The sequence below is a fragment of the Saccopteryx bilineata genome, chromosome 9 (assembly GCF_036850765.1).
Source record: "Saccopteryx bilineata isolate mSacBil1 chromosome 9, mSacBil1_pri_phased_curated, whole genome shotgun sequence".
In the NCBI taxonomy this organism is placed as follows: Eukaryota; Metazoa; Chordata; class Mammalia; order Chiroptera; family Emballonuridae; genus Saccopteryx; species Saccopteryx bilineata.
The window spans coordinates 83,253,380-83,271,853 of NC_089498.1; the positions used below are offsets into that span (position 1 = coordinate 83,253,380).

The 18,474-nt window shown below is 45.6% G+C and overlaps 1 protein-coding gene across 3 annotated transcripts in view; it reads left to right on the forward strand.

Moving 5' to 3' along the window:
• The window catches only part of TSPAN14 (tetraspanin 14), a 77,135-nt gene that overhangs the window by 30,938 nt on the left and 27,723 nt on the right, over positions 1-18,474 (forward strand). For all 3 annotated transcript variants that reach the window (XM_066242871.1, XM_066242872.1, XM_066242873.1), the window contains one exon: positions 1,253-1,350. In XM_066242871.1, coding sequence (XP_066098968.1) covers positions 1,270-1,350 — 81 coding nt within the window. In that variant the 5' untranslated portion in view covers positions 1,253-1,269. The remainder of the gene's footprint in view (positions 1-1,252; positions 1,351-18,474) is intronic.

Below are 18,474 nucleotides of genomic sequence, written 5' to 3' on the forward strand. Positions count from 1 at the left end.
GGCCGACGCTCTACCGCTGAGCCAACCGGCCAGGGCAGAAGTTGGTTTCTTACTGGTAATTGTGGGCGGGCTGTGTCCTCACTGCCAGTAGCAGTGTTTGTTTTTGCCGTGGTCCTGTTCTGGTGTGCCCCTCTTCTCACCCTGGAAAGTAGGGCAGATGGGGCTGGGGGCACTGTTCCTTTGTAGGCCTCAGACCCACTTTGCCTTGGGGGTCAGCTGGAGGCATGCCCTCCTTCCTCCTCCTTCAGCCACTCCTTTGGCTGCAGCAGGTGGAGGACGAGGGTGGGGTTCACCTGGGTTACCGTTGGGTTCAACAAGGAAAATAATAAGGTGAGTCAGGCCCTCTGAGTTCCTTTGCGGGCACTTCCTTCGGTGGGATTCTCTGGGAGACTTTGGGGGTGGACACAGATAGAACAGAGTGGCCCTGCCCTGGGGGTGGGGGAGGTTAAGCAAGGGAGCAAGAGGAGGAAAGAGTGAGGTGGATGCTGGGCTCGTGGGGTCTCCCCCACCCAGGCCAGGAGCTCCACTTCCCTCACCTCTGTGAGGACTGAGCTTGGCAGGCTGTCTCAGAAAATCTGAGATGAACAGACACCGAGCCTTAATTCGGGCTTTTCCTTACTGGCCACTGTTGGATTAAGTCTTGTCTTCCTGAAGTGGTCGAGTCCCCATTTCTTTGTTTGGCTCTTAACTCCTGGCTGCTGTGCCCCAGGTTGTGGCAGGTGGAAAGAACGTAACCCAGGAATCCTGTCCTTGGTTCAGATCCTGGGGCCTGTCATATTTTTGCCTTGGCCCTGAGCAAGTCACATGACCTTCCTAAACTCCTATTTCTTCCACCATACAGTGAAAAATATCAGTACCCAGTGGACAAGTGATTGCTTTCTCATATGTGCCTTGACCAGGGGGCTACAGCAGAGCGAGTGACCCTTTACTCGAGCCAGCAACCTTAGGCTCAAGCCAGCGACCTTGGGCACCAAACAGAAGTCCTGCTATTTCGGAGACACATATAAAAATTTCAAAATTTCTCCTCTTGTTTTATTGGTGTTTTCAGAAAGTTGAGTTAATTTGACTTTTGCCTAAGTTATAGCTGTCATTGATAGTGCACCTGTGCCAGACAGGTGAAAGAAAACACAGGGTAACAGTTCGGAGGTCTCGAGTCTGTGTGTGCGCCTCCCCTTTGTTCTTCCCTTGTGGGGGTGGTCTTGGGGGGGTGCAAACCGAACCTGCTGCCTCATGGCTCCACGTCTCCCCACAGGTCCTGCTCCTTAGAAGATGCACTATTATCGATACTCTAATGCGGAGGTCAGCTGCTGGTACAAGTACCTCCTCTTCAGTTACAACATCATCTTCTGGGTGAGTGCACAGGAGCAGCCGCCTTCCCTGGCCTAGTCCTTTATGTAGTAAATCATGATTCTCCACACACTTGTGATTTGCCAGGCCTCTGAGGCTCTGGATGGAATGGTGGGCAGGGCCAATAAGTCCTGCTCTAGCAACAAGTAAATTATAAAGTAGACCTTTAAATTAAGTGCTATGATGTGGAAGGCTAGGGTGATTGAAAACCAAACGAATTAAATGGTCCAGGTACTCTGGTGATTGAGTACCAGACTGCCCCAGCCTGGCCCAGATATGTGGTAGTCTCCCCCAATCCCTGTCCCATCTCGGCCTCAGGAATGCCCCAGTAGGAATTGGAGCAGGGTATTTAGTGTATATCTGCCTGTGGACCAGGCCCTGTTCTAGGCTCTGGGAGTTAAGGTTGGGCAAGTGCGATAATGCCCTGCCCTGTGGTGCTGTCTTTAACCAGGAGTGGTGTTAGCCTACTGAGCAATGGAGTGGATAGAAAAGCTCAGCTCCTGATCAGGGTGGTCAGGAAAGGACATTCTGAGGAGGTGGCTTGTGGACTGAGACCTGAATATGTGAAGAGGCAGCCCTGTTGGAGCCTGGGGAGGAATGCTCTAGGCGGAGAGAACAGCGTCTGCAAAAGGCCTGAGGCAGGAATGAGTTTGGCATATGGGAGGTATGAAAAGAAGGCCCTGTGGCTGGAGCTGAGTGAGTGTAGAGGAGAGGAGACAAGGTAGGTGAGGGCAGGCGGGGGAGCCAGGTCTTGGAGGACCGGGCAGTTCTCAGTAAGTGGTTGGACTTATTTTCTACTCTTCTTCTTCTTCTTCTTCTTCTTTTTTTTTTTTTTTTGTCATAGAGACAGAGAGAGGGACAGATAGGGACAGACAGACAGAAAGGAGAGAGATGAGAAGCATCAATTCTTATGGCACCTTAGTTGTTCATCGATTGCTTTCTCATATGTGCCTTGAGCAGGGGCTACAGCAGAGCGAGTGACCCCTTACTCGAGCCAGTGACCTTGGGCTTCAAGCCAGCAACCTTTGGGCTCAAGCCAGAGACCATGGGGTTGTGTCTATGATCCCATGCTCAAGCCAGCGACCCCATGCTCAAGCTGGTAAGCCTGCACCGAAGCCGACGAGTTTGGGATTTTGAACATGGGTCCTCTGCATCCCGGTCTGACACTATCCACTGCTCCACCGTCTGGTCAGGCTTATTTTCTACTCTTCAAGTAACTCTTGACAGGTTTTCAGTGGGATAGTGTGATCTGATTTTGGAATGGTTCTGCAGTTAAGGGGATGGATGGTGGTACCCTGTTCTGAGATGGGATTTTGGGCAGAAGAGTTTGAACGGTCTCCTAGCTAGTTACATAGAGTGTCACTTTCATGTGTTAGTGACCATTCTGGAGTCACCGGAAGGGGTGGGCTGGATGGAATCATTGAAGAAGAGTGTGCTGACTGTGAAGATGGGGGCCTGGAGGCTGAGCGCTGGCTGGCGCACTGGAGGTGAGGTTGAGGTAGAAAGTCCCCCAGGTTGGCTGTGAGAGCATGTCTTGAGGTACAAGGAGGACGTGAAGACCCTGTGCCGTGGAAGTTGGAGAGGAAGCCTTTCAGGCAGAAAGGAGCAGTCCACTGTGCTGCAGGGGGGAGAAGTGGATGAGCACAGAAAATTGTCATTGGCTTTGATGAGGTGGGGGTTGTTGTTGACCTTGACCATAGCTGCTCTGGGGGGACTGAATCCCACCAGGAGTTGGCTGAGAAGCCAGTGGGATGTGAGGAAGTGGGGACTGGTGACTCATGACAGTACCTGCAAGGACTCTTGCCTGAGAGAGCAGCAGAACAGTTGGACACTGGCTGGAGATGGTTCTGGGGGCTAAGGAGATACAGCAGGAGATACAGATGCCACTTTTCACTTCTACTATAGATTTTGGCATTTATTTGGATTGGAACTTTTTTTTAAAACATTTGTTTATTTATTTTTGTATTTTTTTCCCCGAAGTTAGAAGCGGGGATGCAGTCAGACAGACTCCCACATGCACCTGACCAGGACCCACCCGGCATGCCCACCAGGGGGTCATGCATCTGGGGTGTTGCTCCGTTGCAGCTGGAGCCCTCTAGGGCCTGAGGCAGAGGCCATAGAGCCCTCCTCAGCGCCCGGGCCAACATTGCTCCAACGTAACCTTGTAACCTTGACCGCGGGAGGGGAAGAGAGAGACAGAGAGGAAGGAGAGGGGGAGGGGTGGAGAAGCAGATGGGCGCTTCTCCTGTGTGCCCTGACTGGAAATTGAACCCAGGACTTCCACATGCCAGGTCGATGCTCTACTGCTGAGCCAACTGGCCAGGGTCTATCTAACAGTTATTTGTAATTATAGTTGACATTTAGTATCATATTAGTTTCAGGTGTACAATGTAGTGATTTCACATTTATGAAGTGATTCAACCTTATGAAGTGATCTCCACAATAAGTCTAGTCACCATCTGTCACCACACATAGTTGTTAGGACTGAAACTCTTGAGAACAAGGCAGATTAACCAAGACTTATTAGTCTTTCACCGCTGATTACATGGCATCATCTCCTGACAGTTTATCTCAAGGTTTTGGGGTTTTCTGTCCTGGAGACATAGGGTGAGATTCAGTGGTTTGGCCGTTCACCCCAGGCTTTCCCTGTACTTACAAAAGTTTTCACTACGCTCATCCTTGCCTCTGCAGTAGGGCAGTACTGGCCGTCTGATAAGGTCCCTGTGGGCTCTCCCTAGTGGTAGGACCGCTATCCTATCCTATCCTATCCTGTCCTGTCCTGTCCTGTCCTGCCCTGCCCTGCCCTGCCCTGCCCTGCCCTATCCTATCCTATCCTATTCTATCCTATCCTATCCTATCCTTCCTGTCCTATCCTGTCCTATCCTGTCCTGTCCTGTCCTGCCCTGCCCTGCCCTGCCCTGCCCTATCCTATCCTATCCTATCCTGTCCTTCCTGTCCTATCCTATCCTATCCTATCCTATCCTATCCTATCCTTCCTGTCCTATCCTATCCTTCCTGTCCTATCCTATCCTGTCCTATCCTATCCTGTCCTGTCCTGTCCTGCCCTGCCCTATCCTATCCTATCCTGTCCTGTCCTGCCCTGCCCTGCCCTATCCTATCCTATCCTGTCCTGTCCTGCCCTATCCTATCCTGTCCTGTCCTGTCCTGCCCTGCCCTATCCTATCCTGTCCTGTCCTGCCCTGCCCTGCCCTATCCTATCCTATCCTGTCCTTCCTGTCCTATCCTATCCTATCCTATCCTATCCTATCCTATCCTATCCTATCCTTCCTGTCCTATCCTGTCCTATCCTATCCTGTCCTGTCCTATCCTGTCCTGTCCTGCCCTGCCCTGCCCTATCTTATCCTATCCTGTCCTTCCTGTCCTATACTGTCCTATCCTATCCTGTCCTGCCCTGCCCTGCCCTGCCCTGCCCTGCCCTGCCCTATCCTATCCTATCCTATCCTATCCTATCCTTCCTGTCCTATCCTATCCTATCCTATCCTTCCTGTCCTGTCCTATCCTATCCTATCCTTCTTGTTCTATCCTATCCTATCCTGTCCTTCCTGTCCTTCCTGTCCTATCCTGTCCTATCCTATCCTGTCCTGCCCTGCCCTGCCCTATCCTATCCTATCCTATCCTATCCTATCCTATCCTATCCTATCCTATCCTATCCTATCCTTCCTGTCCTATCCTGTCCTATCCTATCCTGTCCTGTCCTGTCCTATCCTATCCTGTCCTGCCCTGTCCTATCCTATCCTATCCTTCCTGTCCTATCCTATCCTATCCTGTCCTTCCTGTCCTTCCTATCCTATCCTGTCCTGTCCTGCCCTGTCCTGCCCTGCCCTGCCCTATCCTATCCTGTCCTTCCTGTCTTTCCTGTCCTATCTTATCCTATCCTATCCTATCCTATCCTATCCTATCCTGTCCTGTCCTGTCCTGTCCTGTCCTGTCCTGCCCTGCCCTATCCTATCCTATCCTGTCCTTCCTGTCCTATCCTATCCTATCCTATCCTGTCCTATCCTATCCTATCCTATCCTATCCTATCCTATCCTATCCTATCCTATCCTATCCTATCCTACATGTGACTTCCAGACCTGCATTGCTCCCTTTCTGGAGCGAGTCCTCTGGCCCCACCTGGAGACCCTCCCCTGGCCAGCTGTATGCAGAGAGCCATGTGGACTGGGCAGGCTAGTTTCACACTTTGGCCACTTGTACACACAGCTGTCATTATCCCTGCCGGCTGTGCTCACTTGGCCTTGTGCCTTGACCTCTGATTCTCGTCTTGATTTTTGCAGTTAGAGTGAAACTCTCTCATGCTGCCCTAGCTGCGGGCCCTGCACCTTTACAGCACCGAATTCAAATAGTGGAGCTCACGAATCCAGACTTGTAGTTGTCGGTGATTGAAAGGCGCTGAGGCTTTATCGGAGTTTTGCAGAATTGGCTATATGTAGCCATGAGTTAATCATTTTTTCAGTTCATGTGCACTGGGGCAGAACAGGAAGGGACAAAAAGGAACAGTCAGGAAAATGAACCCTGAGAGAGCTTGGTGGGGAAGCCAGGCGCCTGGCTGGGGGAGGCTACCTGGCCCCTCCCTGCCGAGCTCTGTTACAGATGGTGTAGTCTTTGTCTGCTCAGGAGCTGGGTGTGTGGAGTGAGGCCCGAGGATTGGGGTGCAGATCCAGCAGGGGTGCGTATGGTGCAGCAGGAGGCTTTGGGGGCCAGTCTGAACTCTCACCTGAACTAGTGACCTTGATAAATCTTTGTATTTTCATTGTGAAATATTGATCTCACCTACCTGCTGCCTGCCTTACAGGTTGTTGAAAATGTCTGAAATGATATGCCAAGCCCTTACCTTTTAAGGGAAGGTCTCTCTTTCTTTTTTTTTTGAAAGAGAATAATATAATGAATGCCTACGTTCCCATCACCTAGCTTCAAAAATGACCAACTCATCCAGTCTTGTGAGACCTCTGTGCCACTCCCACCTCCAGCTATTTTGAAGCAAAACACAGAGGGACCGATTGCAGGGAGAGTTTTTATAGTATTTATTTTGCTTTGATGAGTTAACAATGAGCAGTGGAGCAAGTGGAAGGATTGCCTGGGCTCAGCAGGTAGGTTTGAATATGCAGAAGGTAACCTGTCCTTTTTCTGACCTGTTCTAGGTGCTAGAACAAGCAGAGGTTTTATTTAGCAATTTGTGTCATTCAGGATGATTTTCACAGGAACCTTTTTTGTAACAAACACCTGTAATACTCTAATAGTTTTCTTTTTTTAAAATTTAATTTAATTTTTTACAGAGACAGAGAGAGAGAGTCAGAGAGGGATAGATAGGGACAGACAGACAGGAAGGGAGAGAGATGAGAAGAATCAATTATTAGTTTTTCGTTGCAACACCTTAGTTGTTCATTGATTGCTTTTTCATATGGGCCTTGACCATGGGGCTACAGCAGACCGAGTAACCCCTTGCTGGAGCCAGCGACCTTGGGTCCAAGCTGGTGAGCTTTGCTCAAACCAGATGAGCCCACGCTCAAGCTGGCGACCTCAGGATCTGGAACCTGGTTCCTCCGCATCCCAGTCCGACGCTCTATCCACTGCGCCACTGCCTGGTCAGGCTCTAATAGTTTTCTTAAGTTTCTCTTCCTCCAGTTTAGGGGCTGAGATTTTTTCCAGGAGGCAGGTAATGGTAATACTCTCTGACCGTGAGAAATGTGGATGCCGCCGCTGTCTTGTCTGAACTGCATGTTTTACCGAGTGAGCAGTGAGCTGGGCCTCATGGCGTTCTATTTCTTCTTTTTTCTAAAAGTTTATTTTACTGATTTTAGAAAGAGGAAGGAAGAAAGAGGGAGAGATAGGATCATCAGTCTGTTCCCGTATGTGCCCTGACTAGGGATTGAACCAGCAACCTTTGTGCTTTTGGGATGATGTTCTAACTCTAACCAACCAAGCTATCCGGCCAGGCCTCATGTCCTTCTTATCACAAGGATGTCAGGAAACAATGCTGTCAGCCAATATAGCATTTTGAGGGCACTAGCATTTTTTTTTACATTTTATTTATTTACTTATTTATTTTATTTATGATTTTGATTTGTGTTTACATAGATTCAGTGTCCCACCAAATATACCTCCCCCACCCCCTTATTCCTCTTGCCCCCCCATGCCCCTCCCCCCAAAACCTTCCCCCTTTCCCTCCAGGATTTGCTGTCCTGTTCTCTATAATGCTGTGTTATGTATATATAATTTCATTAATCTCTTCTCTAATCCCATCATCTTTTCTACTTTCCCTCTGTCCACTTTCCCTCTGGTCCTGTGATCCCGCCTCTGCCTCTGTCCCATTGCTCAGTTCACATTGTTCATTGGATTCCTCAAATGAGTGAGGTCATATGATATTTTTCTTTCTCTGCCTGGCTTATTTCACTTAGCATGATAGTTTCCAGCTCCATCCATGTTGTCGCGAAAGGTAAGATTTCCTTCTTCCTCACGGCCACGTAGTATTCCATTGTGTGTATGTACCACTGCTTTTTAATCCATTCATCCACTGATGGACACATTGGCTGTTTCCAGATCTTGGCTATTGTAAACAATGCTGCCATAAACATAGGGGTGCATTTCTTCTTTTGAATCAGTGATTTGGTGTTCTTAGGATATATTCCTAAAAGTGGGATAGCTGGGTCAAAGAGCAGTTCCATTTTTTTTTTTTTCTTTCATTTTTCTGAAGCTGGAAACAGGGAGAGACAGTCAGACAGACTCCCGCATGCGCCCGACCGGGATCCACCCGGCACACCCACCAGGGGCGATGCTCTGCCCAGCAGGGGGCGATGCTCTGCCCATCCTGGGCGTCGCCATGTTGCGACCAGAGCCACTCTAGCGCCTGAGGCAGAGGCCACAGAGCCATCCCCAGTGCCCGGGCCATCCTTGCTCCAATGGAGCCTTGGCTGCGGGAGGGGAAGAGAGAGACAGAGAGGAAAGTGCAGCGGAAGGGTGGAGAAGCAAATGGGCGCTTCTCCTGTGTGCCCTGGCCGGGAATCAAACCCGGGTCCTCCTCACGCTAGGCCGACGCTCTACCGCTGAGCCAACCGGCCAGGGCAAAGAGCAGTTCCATTTTTAATTTCTTGAGGAATCTCCATACTATTTTCCACAAGGCTGCACCAGTCTGTATTCCCACCAGCAGTGCAGGAGGGTTCCCTTTTCTCCACATCCTCGCCAGCAATTATTTATTCTGTGTTGTTTTGTTGATGAGCGCCATTCTGACTGGTGTAAGGCGGTATCTCATTGTGGTTTTAATTTGCATTTCTCTAATGATTAGTGATGTTGAACATTTCTTCATATGCCTATTGGCCATCTGTATGTCCTCTTTGGAGAAGTGTCTATTCATCTCTTTTGCCCATTTTTTTATTGGATTGTTTATCTTCCTGATGTTGAGTTTTACAAGTTCTTTATAAATTTTGGTTATTAACCCCTTATCAGATGTATTGGCAAATATGTTCTCCCATTGTGTGAGTTGTCTTTTTATTTTGTTAATGGTGTCTTTTGCTGTGCAAAAGCTTTTTAGTTTGATATAGTCCCATTTGTTCATCCTGTCTTTTATTTCACTTGCCCATGGAGGTAAATCAGCAAAAATATTGCTATGAGAGATATTGGAGAGTTTACTGCCTATGTTTTCTTACAAGATGTTTATGGTTTCACAATTTACATTTAAGTCTTTTATCCATTTTGAGTTTACTTTTGTGAATGGTGTAAGTTGGTGATCCAGTTTCATTTCTTTGCAAGTACCTGTCCAATTTTCCCAGCACCATATGTTAATGAGACTGTCTTTACTCCATTGTATGCTCTTATCTCCTTTGTCAAATATCAATTGACCATATAGGTATGGGTTTATTCCTGGGTTCTCTGTTCTGTTCCATTGATCTATATGCCTGTTCTTATGCCAGTACCAGGCTGTTTTGAGTACAGTGGCCTTGTAGTATAACTTGATGTCAGGAAATGTGATACCCCCCACTTTATTCTTCTTTTTCAGGATTGCTGAGGCTATTTGTGTTCTTTTTTGGTTCTATATAAATTTTGGAATATTTGTTCTATATCTTTGAAGTATGTCATTGGTATTTTAATAGGAACTGCACTGAATTTATAGATTACTTTGGGTAATATAGACATTTTAATGATGTTTATTCTTCCTATCTATGAACATGGTATATGCTTCCACTTGTTTGTATCTTCCTTGATTTCTTTTATCAATGTTTTATAATTTTCTGAGTACAAGTCTTTAAGCTCTTTGGTTAAATTTATTCCTAGGTACTTTATTTTTTTTTTGTTGCAATAGTGAAAGGGATTGTTTTCTTAATTTCTCTTTCTGACAGTTCATTGTTGGTGTATAAAAATGCCACTGATTTCTGAATATTGATTTTATTTCCCGCCACCTTGCTTTATTTATCAGGTCCAGTAGTTTTTTGACTGAGACTTTAGAGTTTTCTATGTACAGTGTCATATCATCAGCAAATAATGATAGTTTTACTTCTTCTTTTCCAATTTGGATGCCTTTTATCTCTTCTCCTTGTCTGATTGCTGTGGCTAGGACTTCCAGAACTATGTTGAATAAGAGTGGTGAAAGGGGGCACCCCTGCCTTGTTCCTTATCTTAAGGAGATTTCTTTTAATTTTTGCCCATTGAGTATGATGTTGGCTGTGGGTTTGTCATAAATGGTCTTTATCATGTTGAGGATGATCCCTGTATCCCCACTTTGCTGGGAATTTTTATCATAAATGGGTGCTGGATTTTATCAAATGCTTTTTCTATATCTATTGATATTATCATGTGATATTTATCTTTTGTTTATGTGTTGAATCACATTGATTGATTTGCGGATATTGTACCAACCTTGTCTTTCTAGAATAAATCCCATCTAATCATCATGTATGACTTTTTCATGTATTGCTGTATCTGGTTTGCTAATATTTTGTTGAGAATGTTAGCATCTAAGTTCATCAGGGATATGGTCTATAGTTTTCTTGCTTTGTGTTGTCTTTGCCTGGTTTTGGAATCAGTATTATGCTTGCCTCATAAAAGGAGTTTGGACTTCTTCCCTCCTCTTGAGTTTTTTCAAAATTCAAGAATAGGAGTTAGTTCTTCTTTGAATATTTGGTAAAATTCACACGTGAAGCCATCTGGCCCAGGAATTTTGTTTGTTTGGAGTTTTTTAATTACTGTTTCAATCTCATTTGATGAAATTGGTCTGTTTAGGTTTTCTGATTTTTCTATATTGATTTTTGAAAGATTATATGTTTTGAGGAATTTGTCCTTTTCACCTTAGGTTGTCTAATTTTATGGCATACAGGTCTTCATAGTATTTTCTTACAATCCTTTGTATTTCTGCTGTGTCAGTTACTTCTCTCTCATTTCTAATTTTATTTATTTGAGTCTTTCTTTTTTTCTTGGTGAGTCTGATTAAAGGTTCATCTATCTTGTTTACATTTTCAAAGAATCAGCTCTTGGTTTTATTGATCCTCTGTATTGTTTTTATAGCCTCTATGTCATTTATTTTCTCTCTGATTTTTATTATTTGCTTCCTTCTACTTCCTCTGGGTTTTTCTTGCTGTTCTTTTTCTAGTTGTTTTAGATGCAGGGTCAAGTTGTTTAAGTTTTTTCTAGCTTCTTGAGGTATGCCTATAGTGCTATGAACTTCCCTCTCAGGACTGCTTTTGCTGTGTCCTATAAAATTTGAGTTGTTGTATGTTTGATTTCATTTGTTTCAAAGAAATTTTTGATATCTTCCTTGATCTCATTGTTAATCTAATCGTTATTTAATAACATGCTATTTAGTTTCCATGTGTTTGAATGTTTTTCAGTTTTTCTGTTGTAGTTGATTTCTAGTTTCATGCCATTGTGATCAGAGAAGATACTTGATATGATTTCAGTCTTCTTAAATTTGTTGAGACTCGTTTTGTGTCCTAACATGTGGTCTACCCTAGAGAATGTACCATGAGCACTTGAAAAGAGTATATATTCTGCTGCTTTAGGGTGAAAGGTTTTGAAGATATCTATTAAATCCAGTTGATCTAGTATGTCCTTTAAGTCTGCTGTTTCTTCGTTAATTTTCTTTCTGATCTAACCAGTGATGTTAGTGGGGTATTAAAATCTCCTACTATTATAGTATTGCTGTTGATCTCGCCCTTTATGCCCATCGAAATCTGCTTTATATGTATTAGGTGCTCCTATATTAGTGCATAAATATTTATAGTGATTATATCTTCCTGTTGGATTGTTCCTTTTATCATTATGTAGTGGCCTTCTTTATCCCTTACTATAGCCTTGTTTTAAAATCTATTTTGTCTAAGTATTGCTAACCCAGTTTTTTTTTTTTTTCATTTCCATTTTCATGAAATATTTTTTTCCATCCCTTTACTTTCAGTCTATGTGTATCTTGTTTTGAAGTGTGTCTCTTGTAGACAGCATATGTACGGGTCTTGTTTTCTTATCCATTCAGCTACCTTATATCTTTTGATTGGATCATTTAATCCATTTACATTTAAGGTTTTTATTAATATGTAGTTGTTTATTGCCATCTTATTCTTTAAATCTACACTCCTCTTTTACTAGATTTCTCCCCCCTTTGTTCTGTTCACAGCAGGCCACTTAATATTTTTTGTAGCATTGATTTGGTTGTAATGAATTCCTTGAATTTTTTTTTTTTTTGGTCTGGGAAGCTTTTTATTTCTTTTTCAGTTTTAAACGATAGCCCTGCTGGATAGAAAAGTCTTGGTTGTAGGCTCTTGTTTTGCATTACTTTGAATATTTCTTGCCATTCCATTCTGGCCTTACATTTTATTTTTACTGTAAACATTCTTTGGTTGCATTAGACGTGTTTCTATTGCAGAATCTCATTTTGAATTAAGAAAATGCAAATCAAAACCACAGAGAAGTACCACTTTTCCCCCAAGAGGATAGCTATTATGAAAAGAACAGAATATAACAGACATTGGCAAGGATGTGGAGAAATCGGAACCCTTGGGCACTGTTTGTGAGACCGTAAAATGGTGCATCTGCTGTAGAAAAATCAGGGTGGTTCCATGAAAAGTTACAAGGTAGAACTGCCCTCTGACCCCTGGTTCCACTCCTGGTGTACACCCAAAAGAACAGAAAGCAAAGTCTTGAAGACATGTTCACATACCTATGTTCATAGTGGCATTTTCCCCAATAGCCAAGAGGTAGAAAGAACCCAGGTATCTGCTGACAGATGAATGGATCAGTGAAGTGTGGTCTCTATGTGCAATGGAATAATCAGTCTTACAAAGGAAGGAAGTCCTGACACATGCGACAACATGGATGAATCTTGAAGATATTATGCTAAGTATTCCACTTATGTGATGTACCTAGAGCAGTCAAATTCATAGGAACAGAACGTAGATTGGTGTTTACCAGGGGTTAGGGGAGAGGAGAATGGGAAGTTTTGCAAGATAAAAAGTAAACGGCCTGACCAGGCAGTGGTGCAGGGATAGAGAGTCAGACTGGGATGCAGGGTACCCAGGTTCAAAACCCTGAGGTTGCTGGCTTGAGTGTGGGATCATAGACATGAATGACTCCATGGTTGCTGGCTTGAGCCGAAAGGTGTCCGCCTTAAAGCCCAAGGTCGCTGGCTTGAGCCCAAGGTCGCTGGCTTGAGCCCAAGGTTGCTGGTTTGAGAAAGGGGTCACTTGCTCTGCTGGAGTCAAGGCACATATGAGAAAGCACTCAGTGAAAAACTAAGGAGACTAAGGAGCTGCAACGAAGAATTGATGCTTTTCTCTCTGCCTGCCTGTCCCTATCTGTCCCTCTCTCTGTCTCCTTCTCTGTCTTTGTCGCTAAAAAAAAAAAAAAAAAAAGTTCTGAGGATGGGTGCCTGTCCTGTGGATGCGCAGTGCATAAAGCTTTGACCAGCAATGCTGAGATCACTGGTTTGAAATCCCAGGCTTACCTAGTCAAGGCATATACGGGAAGCAACTATGAGTTAATGCTTCCCTTTCCTCACTCCCTTTTTCTCTCTCTCCTCTCTCTAAAAAATCAGTGAAGTGATATCCTTTTTAAAATGTTCTGTGGATGGTTGTGATGTGGCACAACACTGAGTGTGCTGAATCCTACTAAGCTGTATATGTAAAGTGGTTAATTTGATATTATGTACACTTAGTACAATTAAATATTTTTCAAAAATCTCACCTGCACTTGCAGAGGAAGGGAAGCTGGGGAGGTGGCCAGCCCTTTATCTTTGTTCATTCTCCCCAGACCTGGCTCCAAGAAGAATTTGAGCTTTATCGGTGTTTCTGCGTGGATTCTCCAGGGTGGTTCAGGTGGTGTCTGCAGCTCCAGGCACTTCCCACCACAGATGCCGCGTGTCATTTGCGAGGGTTTGGGTCAAGCCCTTGCCCACATCTGTTTCAGAGGAGGACTGATTAGAAGTGAAGAGCCGAGGCCACTTGTGAGCACAGACAGCCCTGTTATAGAGAGGAAGGCCCGTTGCTGCCCTCCTCAGTGATGTGGGCAGGTCTGAGCTCAAGCTTCCCTGCTTGTAAATGCAGGAGTTTGCTTCTGCACCTACTGTCCAGCCTGGGTCTGAGCGAGAGGTGAGTGTGACCAGCCTGGCTGAGGCCCTGTCCTTCAGAGTGACCAGATGCCTCCATGAGTATTGTGTGCATGTAATTTATGGTCCAAACTGGGAAACTTAATGTTATTAAGAATTTTGCCAGAACAATAGGTGTCCCCTAGGACTGTCCCAGGCAAACTAGAACATGTAGTCACCCTGCCCAAGAAAGGCAAAGCAGGTCTGATAGGAAAGAACTTAATGGTCCGCTCCCTCCCCCTGCCTCTGTTCACGGCATCTCTGTGGGTGGAAAGTCTAGTCCCTTCCTCTGGCCTTTACTGTGCCCTTCCTTTCATGGGGAAGAGCAGAAGGACCTCCTACGATGGCTAATAGAGAATTGCCCACGTGTAAGCTGGACTCTGTCTCTGTAACATTGAACCCGAAGCCCTGATCCCGGGTCCAAGTGGTTTTTCCTCTTCCCTCCCAGGTGATGGATGCTGTCAAAGAGGAAAACGCCTGTGTTCTCTCACGTAGTGTCTTTTCATTTTCACTGCTGAGAAGTAGTTCCTTTTCTCTTCCAGTTGTATTTAATAAACGTGTGTAATTGTATGGAAATTCTACACAGGGCGCCCCAGTTTGACTGTCTTCCCTTCTCCTTGCTCCACTCTCCTGTCTGCAGTCACACAGAGTGCCTCATCCTGTGACAGAGTCCTTGCAGACTTGAGTGTGCATTTTTGTATACACACACCTAGTGTGCAACATGCCAGGTTGCCTCACAGTTGTTTTGATTGTGTTTTTGGAAATTCCTATATTGGACATTTAGGTTGTTTCCATTTCCTTCTTTCTTTATTTTTACTATCCCAGATAAGGATGCATTGATTAGTTTTGTGTAACTGGAATTGATTCCCAGGAGGGAGAGAGGAAATGGATCAGAAGATGTGTACATTGTTTGTACTGGCCTGACATATTTATGTAATCCACATTGCTTCTCCAGAAGGGCTGTCTCAGTTCCTAAGAAATGGAACACCTTATCACATAGCAGGTGTGTGTACTTTTCCACATTTAGGCTTGCCAAGAGTGGTCAAGGATTGCTTAATAAGGGACTCTACCAGTGCCAAGAGCTGCATGGGGAGCCCACTTCCTGGTCCCACCAGCTCAGCACACACGAGGCTAAGGACCCAGTGGGTATTCCTGAGCAGAGGCTGTCTGTGGTGCCTGCTGCTCTGTGGTGCCTTGCACAGCGATCACTGCGTGCCCACAGGGTAGTGTCAGAGCCGTCCAACTGGTGTGTGAGTGCGTCCTCTGCCAGCATGTCGTCAGCGTGGCCCAGGCTGTGGGGGTGACTGTCTTCCACATGGGACTCATTCTCTTGTTTGTACCACCACCCCAGAAATGCTTTTTTAAAATATCACCACTATTGAGGTATAAATGCAATAGAATAATGTTTAGCCGTTTTAAGTGTCCGCATTGATGAGTTGACATCTGTATACCATGTAACCACCGATCACCACAGTGAGGACAGAGCCTTGCTCCACCTGGGGAACTTCCCTGTGCCCATCTGCAGTCACTGCCCCACCCCCTCCTCCCGGCAGCACAGATTAGACTGGACTCGCGAACCTGACTCTATTAGGGTTTTTTTTCTGTTGTTTTTCTTTTTTAACATTGATTTCTTTTTTAAAAAAATTAAAAATTATTTTTTATTGATTGCTTTCTCTTTATTTTTATTACTTCCTTCTATTTACTTTGGGATTATTTTGCTGTTTTCTACTATCTAAGGTAGAAGATTATTAGATCATTGATTTTGAATCTTTTTTCCTAGTGTACATACATATTTTTATGCCATATGTTTTCTGCATCCCATATATTTCAATGTTTTCATTTCATTTGGTTAAAATATCCTGTGTATGCAGATTGTGCGTGTAATGTGTCCTTTCTTCCCCCTTTGGCTCATTTCAAGAGTTTCTCTTTATTTCTAATAATTTCATTTGGATTTAAAATAATATCTTTTATTTCTCTTCTCATTTATGTTTATTTTTTCCTTTAAATCCCTGAGCCTATTTAGAATATCTGTTTTAAAATCTTTGCCAATTCCATTTTCTCTGTCATTCCTGTCTTTCTAGTTACTGATATTTTTTCCTTATTACAGGCCACAATTTTTCCTCCTTTTTGCTGAACTAGTAACTGACTAGATGCTAGATCTTGTTTCTTCCACCTGCGTGTTTCTCCCTTGTTCAGCGTGGGCGACATAGCAGCATGCCTCAGGCTGGTCGACTCCACAGAGACTTGCTTCTCAGTGTCTGGAGGCTGGCAGTCAGGCTGGTTGACTCCACAGAGACTTACTTCTCAGTGTCTGGAGGCTGGGAGGCTGGCAGTCTGAGAGCAGGGGGCCAGCGTGGTCGGGTCCCTGTGAGGACTGTGTCCTGGCATGCACGGGGTTGTCTTCTTGCTGTGTCCTCTCATTGTGGAGGGAGAGTGCCTAGCCTTCTTCTGATGAGACACTAATGAAGACACTAATTCAGAAGCCCCACCTTCAGGACCTTCCCTAACTCTGATCACCTTTCCAGAGCCCAACGCAATGCCATCACAGAGGGGCCAGGGCTTCAACATATGAATTTGAAGGTGGAGGACCACCACAGACACTCAAGTTAACACGTAATATTTCCTTAACAGTATCGTCATTTGTGTCTAACATCTTTTGTTAAATATTGTGTATGAGATTCATTGATGCCACTGTACGTAGTTATAGATCATTCGTTCTTATTGTGGGAATGTGTCATTTGGGTTATTTACAGTTTTAGGCTATTAAGATCTGTTGAAGCCATGGCCGGTGGCTAAGTGGATAGAGTGTCAGCTTGGTGTATGGATGTCCTGGGTTCAATTTCTGATCAGGGCACACAGAAGCAACCATTGGCTTCTCCACCCCTCCACCTCCCCCTTTCTCTCCCTCTTCCCTTCCTGCAGCCAGTCTCTCGATTGGTTCAATTGTGACCTGGGTGCTGAGGATAGCTCTGGTCAGAGCTTGACAGCTTCAGGCATTAAAAATAGCTTGGTGCTCGAGCATTGGCCCTAAACGGGAATGCTGGGTGCATCCCAGTTTGGGTGTATGCAGGAGTCTGCCTCACTGTCTCCCCTCCTCTACAAAATAGATATAAAAGACCTATTGAAATAATATAAAAGCATAGCAGGGTTGTAGACCTGAATTATAGGGATGTTTCTGGGTCTCTTGGAGCTGAGCTGAAGGAAATCCTTTCGTTTCCAGGTCCAGATGGTTGTAGCGTGATAGCTGAGTGTGGACAATCCTGGCTCTCTGCCTGTTCTTGCACATATAGTTTCAGTGGAACAGCTCTGTCCAATTGTTTACATATCATCAGTGGCTTCTTTCCTGCTGTAACAGGAGAGTTGAGCAATTGAAACAGTACGCAAAGCAGAAAGTATTCACTATCTGGCTTACAGGAATGTAGACTCCTGGCTTAGTATTTGTTTTTTTGCCCACTGTTAATCACTGAACCATGCCAGTGATGGCGGACACTGGGGTCGAGTGAGGCTGGGGCGGGGTCTCCTTCTCTCGGTTGCTTGGGGAGCTGCTTGCCACCTCCCTTGGATAACTCTGCCCTCCTTCCTTCCTTTCCAAGGCTCTGATATAGTCAGATTCCTGGACGAGGCGTGGGGGTGCTAGGCTCTGTTATCAGGGAACACAGGCATCTGTAGAAGCTGCCCCAGATCCCTCTGGGCAGTCCTCACCCCTCTTCTCTGGGTCCCCGAGTGTGGGTTCACTGGCTGTGCTGGGAAGGGCACACAGCTTCTCATTCTCAGAACCGCCCTTCCGGCACGAGGAAAAGCTGCTGTGTGACCCTGCGCAAGGCACCATCTGCGCCATTTCCCTCTGTACTGAGGGAGCTCTGGGCTCCAGCATCCCTTCTGGCTCCCAGAACTTCCTGAGAAGTGGCTTGGTTTAGACCATTTGGAAGGAACATTCCCTGCTCTGTACAGGGTTCAGAGTGGTCAGCATCTTGAGGGGCAGGGCCTTCTAACCGCTACAGATACCCTGGTACTCCTCAGCCCACTGTGTTCTCAGGGCCAAGTTGGGATTAGGGTCTGTGCTCTCTGGTGTCCTTGCTGGCCAGTATTTGAACTGTTGGCTTTTCAAGGGGCCACAAGCATCTCTGATGTTCTCCAAACTCCCCAGGCTTGGAGTCAGGATCTCTTGTTTCCGAGAGTGCCAGGACCATGGGGTTTCTACCTGGCATGACTTCTGATGGCAAAGTTTAGACAGAAGTAGGTGCATAGGCCTCTGGAGATCACTGGCCTCCAACTGCTTCATTTTGCAGATTGGCACCCTGAGCTCCATGAGAGGATCGCTAGCTCAGGGCTACAGGGTGAGCTGAGACTGGAGCTGGGGCTGCTGGCTTCTTCCACTCCGGCCTGTGCTCTCCCCTTCACTCTCTCCCGGCTCCAGAGAGAAGAGTGTCTAGAGGTTCTGTCTCCCTAAACTCTGGTGTGCTCTTGTCTCCAGAGACCAAATAAAACTGGAAGGAAGGACTGTCTTAGGGCAAAGACTAGAGCTGAGAGTATTCTTCTTGGGGGGG